This window comes from Notothenia coriiceps, unplaced genomic scaffold (genome assembly GCF_000735185.1).
Source record: "Notothenia coriiceps isolate Sejong01 unplaced genomic scaffold, NC01 NC01_scaffold00034546, whole genome shotgun sequence".
Lineage (NCBI taxonomy): Eukaryota > Metazoa > Chordata > Actinopteri > Perciformes > Nototheniidae > Notothenia > Notothenia coriiceps.
This window is the reverse complement of record NW_011367247.1, coordinates 136,365-147,314: the sequence shown is the minus strand read 5'-3', so window position 1 is coordinate 147,314 and position 10,950 is coordinate 136,365. Positions and strand designations below refer to the sequence as shown.

The following is a 10,950-nucleotide window of genomic DNA, read 5'->3' as shown; positions in this document are numbered from 1 at the left end:
CGTGTGCCTTGGAAAATGAGAGAAGTAGAAAGTACAGGTATTTGAGTTCAACATGTAAGAAGTAGAAAGTACAGGTATTTGTGTTCAACATGTAAGAAGTAGAAAGTACAGGTATTTGAGTTCAACATGTAAGAAGTGGTCAGAAAAATAAGTAGTGGAGTAAAGTACCGATACCAGATACTTAAGTACCGTAACAAAGTATTTGTACTCCACTACTTCCCACCTCTGGTTATAATGAACAACAACAACTCTCTCACTCTCTTGTTAACTCTGAGTTCTCTCCTCTCCTCCCTCTCAGCTGGTTTTGGAAACTTCTACACGAGCGATGGCTACGGAGGAAACTACTCGCACCCTCAAGTGGACTGGTGGGGCAACTAGGTTCCTCCTTAACTCACCCCCTCTTCCTTCCTTTCTCCACTCCACTGTCTGCACCCCATCCGTCTCCTCCCCCTCATTTACCTTAAAGAAAAACCACGTGCATGTTATTAAACTATTTATACTCATTTATATAGCCCTCCTTCCACCCGTATACACTCAGATCTTTTAATTATTTTCCTTTTATCCTCCTTTCCATCTTCCCTTTGTCTTTAGGGTCCCTCGTCTTTGGTAAATCTCACCTCTTACAATAGGCTACAGTATAAAGGGAACTTCGATTTTTGAGTTGGTTATTCTGCAGCTTAGCAGCACCCTTTTGTTTTCCGTGAGGACTGTTTGAACAATGTTCCCTTCTCGAAGGAAAAATAACCAATTGAATGATATGTTGGCGTTCCTTTAACCCCTGGAAGACTCTAGATTCACAGTCCCACAAAGCAGCTGCAGGAAGACAGCTTTTCACTTTTGGCTTCATTGTGTTTTTGTCTGCATCACCCAAAGCCAGCCAGGCATCCTGTGTACCTTCACATGTCATCTTTGTATGTAACGCATGGCCATGTTGTAAATCACCGGCCAAACACTTTTCTAAAACATAGCGCAGAGATGGGCAAGATGTCAAATCTGAGCAAAGTATGTCTGCATATAAATTCCAAAATGGGATCTGTCTCCTTCCTTGACATGATAGATACTTTAAAAAGCAGCCACAGAAACACGTTTTTTATTTTCACCTTTTTAAAACATATTGAAGTCTTGATTTCCAGAGATCTGAGAAAGATGTCTAACAGACTGAAGGTACTGCGGCTGGACTCTGAAAAGCCCATTAGCAACGATGCTAACAGTCTCCGGACTGCTGACGGCGTCTCTTTTGTTTGAAACAAAACATAATGGAGGATCATTTGTTTCTGTACTGTGCCTTTTTAAACAATTGTCTCTTATTTCCGTTGTTTTAATTATTGGCCAACTGTGACTAAAAGAAATGTGTATTTAATGTCATGTATGGGTTTAAACATGTTTTTCTTTATTTATATTTGGAAGGAAACAAACTAGGCTTGAACTAAATCAAACCTTGGCAACAAAAAAAAACTAAAACTGCGATGAGGAAACTCAAAGCAATTCCTTATCTATTTATTGGAGCTCAAATTCACGAGAATGAGCTCCCAAACACATATAACCACTTTATATTGATATACCCTCATCCAGAGTGACTCAAGAAGACATTAGAGAAACCACTTCTTTGCTTCACCCGCCAGAAAGCAGAGTGGTTTTATGCTTTTGGGAGTCGTACTAACGGAGCGATTTGTCACAGCTCTGGTTTGAGCTTGAGTTTCTCAAAGGCATCTTGTCACTAATTGCTGAGTCACATTAAAGCAGCTGTCATTTTCTTACTATTCACACACATGTAGATCTTTATAACCAACTCAAAAGTTTTAAAATGTGAGGTCAAACTTCACTTTCTAACCTTCTATTGTAAGATACACATGGCATACTCTTTCCGCACCTAGCATGGACATGAATACTGCATTTAATGGAAATGAAACACGGCTGCTGGTGAAAAAACAAAAAGACTCTTAGTGCCTCGTTGCTTTTGAGAATCGTGCTCCGCTTTCCACCACACACATTTAAAACCCTTGTCTGCCAAAAGCTTCTTTCAAGGGGGATACACAACTTTAAAAAAAAAAAGGCTTAGAGTTCAAAATGTTCTCGCTCACTCTATCCTGGAGAGTTACATGAAGAGTCTTCTCTAAAATAAGTCATTCCAGTTTCTTTGTTCGGTCTTTAGGATAAAAGGATATATCCGAACCGTTTCACAGCGGGGACAGACGGGGCTTTCCACGGCAGATACTTTGTACTCAAGTTAGCCCTTTTAGCTTCTATTAAATAACCACACAAATGTTAGCTTCTGCCTACGATTTGCTTCCACTTGTTTCTGTTGATTCAGCAGATGCATCTTTCTGCTATGCTACTTCACGACAGAACTGAACATCTAATTATTGTTGTGATGCATTCAAGGCCCACGGTTAGCCCTGTTCGTCTCAGCTGTGTTTTAGTCCCTGATTGAACTTCTAAAAGGAACTCCGCCGTAAATGTAGACGACTCAGCGGTTTCCGATCCCCTCCCTTTTTGTTAATAAGCAGCAGAATAAGCCAAAAAAAAAAAAGCCCTGTTGCTACCTGGTGGGGAAAACGTTCATCAGGGTCTTAATTTGTTTTGTTTACATGAGCAACTTAAGCGAAGTGAAAATAGATTAAATGTAAATAGTACAACTCTTCTTGAAACAGAAAAGAGAAGAAGAATGTGAATTACAAGTGAAACTCGCTTGTTGTGTAGAAAAATCACGTTTGATCACTCAACGTTTGACCGCAGCGGTCTGGTGAGCTTAGCTCGGTGGGCAATTTGAACGGCACATTTATTCTTTGGAGATATTTCATTTACGGTGAACACAAAACCAACTAATTGGAAATTGGAAAACAAGCTAACTCTCACGAGGCAGAATCTCTCAAATTGCCCACTGGCTTTGACTAATGACAAAGCTGGACCAGGACAAAAAAACATATGCAAGTGTTGTTGTTTTTTGGTCAAGGAGGTAAAAAAAATGCCAAGCAAATAGATACAATTCTACAGCAGGCTTTAGTTATGTTAAAACTCTTGATTTGTTTCTTGTCGGCTATTATTTTAAGACCAATTTTTAATCGTAGGTCGCGTTCAGGTCAAGCTATTTCCCTGGAGTGCAGTCAGTGAGGAGCTTAGGGAAACTAGTTGGCTTTAACATCGTTTTGTGAAGAGTTTAAGGCTGAGTAATGCTGGAGGATTCATGCAGACAGCAGGTCACATATACAAACTAGATTATTGTTTCTCGATGTATAGACACCAGGTTCTCGTGTCAGACTTTGAGTTTGGTGATTTCTCACTGAACCAGTTTTGTATTCTAGTGTTTCAAATGAGGGGCCAGTTTAATGGGATGCTACGTTGAAGGAAAGTTGTCATAGGACGCAATGTTAGATTACAAAAATGAAACTCCACCATGTCCAACAGAAAGGAACCAAATACAGAAATGAGTTTGCATTATGGTTTAAACTTCATGAGGTCAATTGTCTTTGCAGCACAGAGCGTTGTGTTGTCGCTATTGTTCAAATTGAGTCCCAGTAGAAACAGCGGTTGAATTGTTGATCGAACGGTGTTTGACGCGTCCCACCCGTTATCCAATCAGAGCGTTTGTCTGTGGGCATGATGTGGGTACCACAGTTTGATTTGCCTGCAGCAATGGTTGATAGCCGCCATCCTAGAGAGAGCCGTTAATATAATATATAACCAGCATGAAGATAAGATATCAGAAACGGGACAATAAGTTGACATTGCAAATGACAATCAATATGAAGCATTTGCTAAGTTTAAAAACTCACTTTTTTACACGTTAATTCTTTAAGTTGCACTTTTTTTTATATTCTTAAGGACACCTTTACATGTAAATGTTTTCTTAACCAGCTTTTTTGATGATAGTTGTTTCAAAACTGTCAAATCTTAACATCCAACTCGTGTCCTCAGTGGTCAGGATGCCAAACTGAAGCCTATTACCTTACAGTTTAATAAACACAATAGGATTTTGGTACAAAATCCACCTTTACATATTAACTGAATAACAGTTTTAATGCTTGACTGAATTGTTCCCCACTTCCTGTGTGAGAGTCCGATGTGTTACTTGAATCCATGGCTGTTGCCAACCAGAAACTTAGTATGCAGCTAGTGCAGTCTATTGTGTTTGAGTAATAACGTTAAGGATGCTAAACGCTGTTCCTGCTGCCGAGTTCAAAGGCAAACCTTTTTAAAGAAGGACGTACAGTGAGGAATCTGTTGGGTGTGTAGACATTGCTGTGCCTTCTAGCAGCCACTAGGGGGCAGATAGAGTAAATGAAGGAGCGACCGAGCTTTTCACAGCGACACTGATGCTAGAAATACAATGTAAGATATGAGCTAATGTTGTGAGTTGCACAGCAGGGAGCGTGGAAGGTAACACTTCAGTTTACCTCACTTTTCATCGTGTTTGTAAAGCAGTCAAGTCGTGTTGTTCGGATTACGCAAATATATATGCAATGTATTTAGGTCTTTTTCTAGCACGGATAGATGATATCTGTTGGCTGTATTTACCATTAAACTGTGCTGGAGTTACTACCACTGTGCCCCCAAAACCCCCCCGTCCCACCTCGTTAGAACGCCCCTGAACTTCTGCAGTGAGTGCAATGCAGATCGTTTGCTTGCTTTCACCTCGCCGTCACTGAGATTCTCTGAATGAGCCGCTTTCTGTGTGTGTGCGATCATGTTAGGATTAGAGCAGAAGCTGGCCGTAGGAAGGTCTGACATGTGTGCGGTGCCTTGAAGTGGCTAAAAACTGAAAAGTGTTAGCTTAGGGCTGGGTATTTTTTCAATGTCAGATGAAGAATCCATACTATTTATTTTATACTAAAAATGCAGAAACGGGTGCAGTACGGGAAAGTCGGCGCACTCATTCGCCCTCTAGTGGACATTGTTAAGCATAGCAGTTCAAAATAATAAAACACGTTTCCTTCAGATCATTTAATTATCCAATAGTTTGATACCCTTCAAAACGAATGCCATTACCAACAAAATCATGTGTGCTTTGTCTTATTCGCATTAACTAGCCTCCGAAACAAAGATGGCAACCAAGTAAAAACTTCTTACATCATCATTGTGAGCCGGTTAGCATGCTGGTGTTAGCATTTAGCTGTTACTCTATATAGCATATCTGTTGTTGCCACTCAGTAGTGTTTGAGGTGGCATCCTGTGAATAAATCCATCCCCTGTACAGTAAAAAAGCCCAAATGTAACATTTGCTTTGACCACCAGCTTTATTAATCAAAAAGTGATTTCCTCTGAGAGAAAAAGTCGTCATTTAGAACAAGTCAGCACTTTAGTTTTTGAATATTTTAAAAACCTTTTTTGATGCCTTAAATTTACCCGGCGATACCCAGCCCTAAAGGAGCGGATAGTGGAGTTTGTTACACTGTATACAGCGTTATACTGACCTTTTTCCAGCAGGAGTACTTTCTATTGTCGCTGAACAATTAATGGTGCTACGCTCCCATTGCTGCGGCCTGAAGGCCCCTCTGTTGTAGGAACCCCATCGAGTTATAGAAAATACTTCAGTTACTCAGATTAGTGTTGAAGTCTTCTGTCGTCCCTCCAAAACCTCAGAGAGGTGCGAGGGGCGAGTGAGTGTAGCGCAGACAGGTGTCAAAAAGAGAGGTTGCTCCACAGTTATGTGTGTGTGAGTGAGAGGTGTGTGTGTATGTGTGTGTGTGTGTGAGAGTGTGTGTGTGTGTGTGTGAGAGTGTGTGTGTGTGAGTGTGTGTGTGTGTGTGTGTGATTTACAGAAAGGTTCTTCCAGATATGAAACAGTTTTTTTTTTTGGGGACCAGGTGGAGTTGTAGTTAACAGCAACCGTAGGAATCAGCTGTTTGCACACAGAGTTCTCGAGTCTACTTTCGCTGCTAGTTTGTGTAATTTATCAAGCATTTCTGAGAAATATTTATTTTTATAAGCCTAATACAAAAGTTGATATTTTACAAAGTGACTTGACCAAAAGACAGTAAACAAAAACACTGGCACTTGAATGTTGAATGTCATTGGTATGAGTGAAAATTTCTATTTTTCTGGGGTAGTGTGAGCTTTTTAAATGTTAAAGATGCAACGTGTAGGAGTTTCTCTTTTAAATATGTCAGCGCAAAAACTGTCACTGGTGCCAAATCCCAAAACACCATGAGCGTGCGCATCTTTTCGTCTTCAACCAAACTCCTTTATTTTAATACAGGTGTGCTGAAATGAGGTGGCAGTACTTCCTCATATTCCTCAGTAACTTTTGAAAGTCGTACCCAGCTTGTAGCCACAACCCTTTTCTGTTAATTGCACCGCTACGTGAAGATGTGCACGTGGAGCCGCTGACAGTCTCACTAAAGTTGATGTGACATATTTAGAGAAACGTCCTGCACGGGTTACCTTTAAAGTCTCATTGGACTCAGTATCAGATCCATAAAAACCTGTTTGTGCGACAGGCTCCATTGCCGATAATGATAACCAAGCATAAACAGCCATTTTTTTTTAATTGGCAAACAAAATTTGAGACAATACCACCATATATGCCAAGGTTTGGATTAAAATAAATAAAACAATTAACAAAACGTTACGATCAAAGACCATTTTGTAGAAAAAAAAACATGCAGTACAAAAAACAAGTGTCCAGATTCTCTCCAAGTCAGATGTTGATTTTATTTGTGTTTTTTTTTTTCGTTCATTTGAGTCTTTACACTTTTCCTTCCCGTAAATACCCTTGTTGTGAGTGTCTGGCAAGTGGTGATCTTTAAAAGTCTTCATAACACAGAATTAACTGTGGTTCTATTGCTATGTTGTTGTGATTTGCATATTTTCAGGCGTCTGTGTGTTGATGCTCATGGAGGGGAGCTTCTGGCCAATCAGAAACGGGTAAAAGATGATAGGGGTCTTTTACACATGTGACATCATGACTCTTCATCCACATGTTAAATGAGAATAAGACCCTCTGCACCATGCAATGGGACCCAAAGGAAGCGCCTCTTTTATGCACAATAACGTTGGGCTTTCTTGGAAACAAATGCAACACTGTGCCGCTCTCGTTCCCTTTCAGTTCAATGTAGAGGGTTATTAAAGGAAATAAAAGTGTGTAGTTGTATTTAGGAATGATTGCTGTTTTAGTGGCTGAATTGAAAGGAAATGTAGAGCTCAGTGTTTTTAATATTTCTGACTGGCCAGACCCTCGATGTGGACTCAGCACCCCCGGCCTGCTAGTTAGTATTTGCTTTCTGTATTAGTTTAGCAGTTGTGCACGAAGAGGAGCACTGCACGAAGAGAAAAAAAATAATTGTGCATCTATTCTGATTTTATCACAAATAAAGGTTTGGATTTGCAAATGTAAACTGTGTTTTGACCCTTTTTCTTTTCTTAAAGTGTTGTATTTTAGTTAGAAAAGATCCTTGTTATTAAATTTTAAAAAAGTGTATCGGCAGTTAAATACATTGTACACAATTATAAAAGTCTTGATGAATGATTTGTGATGAGCTGTTCCCTTCTTTTCCACGCTGCTGTGATTACAAAATAAACGTTTATTTAAATGAACTCTTTAAGTTGCTAAAAGATGGTTTTCAGTCATATTTCTTGTACTTGAATGCATTTAAAGGTCACATGTCATGCTTTTCTGGTTGTTACCCGTCCCCTTGTTGTTATGAAGGTTGTTCTGCATGTGAACGGTCTGCAGGGTCACAAACCCTCAAAGTACACCCTGTAGGGAGTAAAACTCTAACACAGAGAAGACCTGTCTCTGCTGCCCCAGAACGCCTCGTTGGACATTTCTCTTTTTCCATTGTTTGCTTCCTGGGTTCTGTGACGTGTGAACACCCAGATCAACAACAAATGACCGGATTGGCCCAAATGGACCAATCCTTGGAGCCCCTCACACACCAGGACCCCTTGGCTAACTAACAGGAAGTCCCATTGACTTGCATAGAGCTCCCTGAACGCTGGTAATAGACGAGTTGGGATGGTGGAGAAATGCTCTCTTCAGACCCATTCTCACAGCGTTACAAACCTTTTTCTACTCAATATCAAGACACACTTATTGTTTTTACTTCGGCTGTGAGTGTTTGTGTGCTCAGGATGAGTTTCGCTGTGTCGCCGACCCGGAAACCTGTCTCGCAACAACGAGCCTCGCAACGTCCCGACCAATCAGAGCACACTGGGCTCACAGGAGGGGGGGGGCAGGAGCTCCAACAAGCCGTTAAGGACAGAGTGAATACACATACTTTACAGAGATGCTGTATGAGAAACCAATGTGATTTTGGAAAATTGCACAATATAAATCTATTCAAGTAGACCTCAACTGGCTCAACAATGGAAATATGATCAGCAGAAATGGCCATGACACGGGACCTTTAATGTAATACTTGTCCTCCCTGTTTTGAGCCCACCTCCACTACAATATTTGGTCAGCCTTAAACAAACCATGTGTCATTGCAAAATGTCTCCATACATTCAGACAAGACGGTTATTAAAGTGCATTCACGTTGCTTTGGTTGTAGAGAGGCGTCCTGTTGTAAGGCATATTTTGGTTCGACAATCATTTAGGAACATTTGAGAAAAATAATCTCTTGTGTACAGCGACACTGACGTGTGCTCATGTCTTCAGTGTTTGTCCAGCCATGTAACATTTGTAGTTTGTAGGAAATACTGCTCCTCGTCTTTCTGCATCCTGTCAGTCAAGAAGCAGGGAAGCACTTATTTGTTTGTGACTTTTTCCAGCTTGCTCCTGATTGGTTCTTGGTCCGACCAAAAGTCTGCGTTATCTTGGTACCATTTTACTAAAAGACAGAAAACACAAATGACACATTTTAATCAGGGAGCTGTGTGTGTGTGTGTGTGTGGGTGTGTGTGTGTTAAAGTGTGTGTGTGTGTGTTAGTCTGTGTTAAAGTGTGTGTGTGTGTTAGTCTGTGTTAAAGTGTGTGTGTGTGTGTGTGTTAGTCTGTGTTAAAGTGTGTGTGTGTGTGTGTGTGTGTGTGTGTGTGTGTTAGTCTGTTAAAGTGTGTGTGTGTGTGTGTGTTAGTCTCTGTTAAAGTGTGTGTGTGTTAGTCTGTGTTAAAGTGTGTGTTATCTGTTAGTGTGTGAGTGTGTGTGTGTGTGTGTGTGTGTGTGTGTGTGTGTGTGTGTGTGTGTGAGTGTGTGTGTGTGTGTGTGTGTGTGTGTGTGTGTGTGTTAGTCTCTGTTAAAGTGTGTGTGTGTGTGTGTGTGTCAGTACCAGTCTGTCTGATGCCTTCAGTCCAGGAAACGTCCGCCCTCCAGCCCAGCTGCTGCAGCTTCTCACAGCTGATTGGATATCGCAGGTCGAGACACGGCCTGTAGGAGGAGGTAAAAACTCCCTTAGCTGGTGGATGTAAAGTACTGCACTGTTTTTATTATATTATTCTCGTGTTTTATTTATTTGAAGTGTGTTGTTTCTATGAATTTTACCATGTGAAGTGTCTTTGAATACCATGAAAAGTGCGTACTATAATTAATAATAAAGTAAGAGAACAAATGAAGACTACGTAGCAGTACAGAGTATATGAACAGTATTAAAATGTATTTAAGTAGATGTGCCATTATTATTATTATTTAATTAGTTTGCTCACCTGTCAGGTACGAACTCCAGCCAATCGTTCACCTCGGAGTCCGGCACGTTCTTCACCTGAAACACAATAGATGAGATATTTTAACATCTGCTACCTCCTCTTATCTGTTTTTACATCAGCAGTTTCTAAACCCACCATTTTAACGAGCTCCTTAGCCAGTTGCATGATGGGAATCTCACAGCTTGTTCCCACATTGTAGATTTCTCCCACAATGCCTTTCTCCAGGACGAGCCGGAGGGCGTTGATGGCGTCATCGACAAACAGGAAGTGCCGGGATTTAGGGAGGGCTCCTTGGATGGTGCTGCAGGAGAAATGAGGGGTTCAGATTTAAAACTAGATATACATTTCTTTTTTATGAATGAATACTGAAGCTGGTTTCTCTGCAAAACTATTTCAAAGTAAAGTTCAAACTTACCATTTCTTGTTCGTTTGAAGGAGGGTGAGGAACTTGGGAATAACCTGAAAGATCAAGAAGAGGTTTTGCTTTTTGAAAATAATGTTACATTTCAAATGAACTACTAGCATGTTTTTTAGCTTTACAGTTTACAGCCTTATAACTAAACCAGATAAGGCAAGCCGCTGTACTACAGACAACATGTTACCTAACAGTGCTTTAATATATATATATTGTACACAATGGCTCCAAGCTAAGTACAAAAGTACCTTCTCAGTGTACTGCCGTGGCCCGTAGATGTTGTTACTCCTGGTGATGATGATGGGAAACTAGAAATACAAACACAAAGCAGGATTTCATATTCAAAGAACTGTCAGGAACAACATATAGATCTGGATGTCTTATTTCTACTATCAGAATTAGCAAATGCAGTGAATTTCCAAACAGATATATTGTATGTAAATAAATCCTTTCCACACATTGTGCTGTTTGTGCCTAACCTTATATTTGTCCCAGTAGGAGCGGACCAGGTACTCAGCGGCTGCTTTGGTGGTAGAATACGGGTTGGAGGGCCTCATTGGACTGCTCTCATCAAAGACCTGTGAAAACAAACACCAAAAAAAAATCGAAATCTTAAAATCAATCCAAAAACTCTCCATCTTTCTAGGCCCTGCTCACTGACCTGATCCAGCCCCTCTCCGTACACCTCATCAGTGCTGACGTAGACGAAGCGCTGTGATTGGTGTGGGGCCTGATGGGCGGCTGCCAGTAAAACTCTGGTCCCTTCGATGTTCACATGCTGGAAACTACCCGGGGCTTTGAATGACGTCTCTGACAAGGAAAGAAGAACACAGAGTTAGGCAATGAGAGGCGGGTTTCAATAGAAATGCGAGGTGGACTGCTGCTGCTCACCAACGTGTGTTTTGGCCGCCAGGTGAAAGATCACATCGATGTTCTCTGTGTTGAAAATGTGAGAC

General features: G+C 40.8%; 2 protein-coding genes across 2 annotated transcripts in view; one reads left to right on the top strand and one right to left on the bottom strand.

Annotated features, from left to right (window-relative positions):
• LOC104962296 (ATP-dependent RNA helicase DDX3X-like) overlaps positions 1-378 on the top strand; it is a 2,236-nt gene extending 1,858 nt beyond the window's left edge. Inside the window, exon 6 of the mRNA XM_010790728.1 lies at positions 299-378. Within this exon, the coding sequence (XP_010789030.1) occupies positions 299-378 (80 nt within the window). The remainder of the gene's footprint in view (positions 1-298) is intronic.
• A 7,899-nt stretch (positions 379-8,277) lies between these two features.
• Positions 8,278-10,950, bottom strand: part of LOC104962295 (dTDP-D-glucose 4,6-dehydratase) — a 6,505-nt gene continuing 3,832 nt past the window's right edge. The window contains exons 7-15 of the mRNA XM_010790727.1: positions 10,886-10,945; positions 10,656-10,804; positions 10,474-10,572; positions 10,243-10,302; positions 9,995-10,038; positions 9,715-9,880; positions 9,580-9,635; positions 9,207-9,304; positions 8,278-8,771 (exon numbers count right to left, since the gene is read on the bottom strand). Coding sequence (XP_010789029.1) covers positions 8,689-8,771; positions 9,207-9,304; positions 9,580-9,635; positions 9,715-9,880; positions 9,995-10,038; positions 10,243-10,302; positions 10,474-10,572; positions 10,656-10,804; positions 10,886-10,945 — 815 coding nt within the window. The 3' untranslated portion in view covers positions 8,278-8,688. The remainder of the gene's footprint in view (positions 8,772-9,206; positions 9,305-9,579; positions 9,636-9,714; positions 9,881-9,994; positions 10,039-10,242; positions 10,303-10,473; positions 10,573-10,655; positions 10,805-10,885; positions 10,946-10,950) is intronic.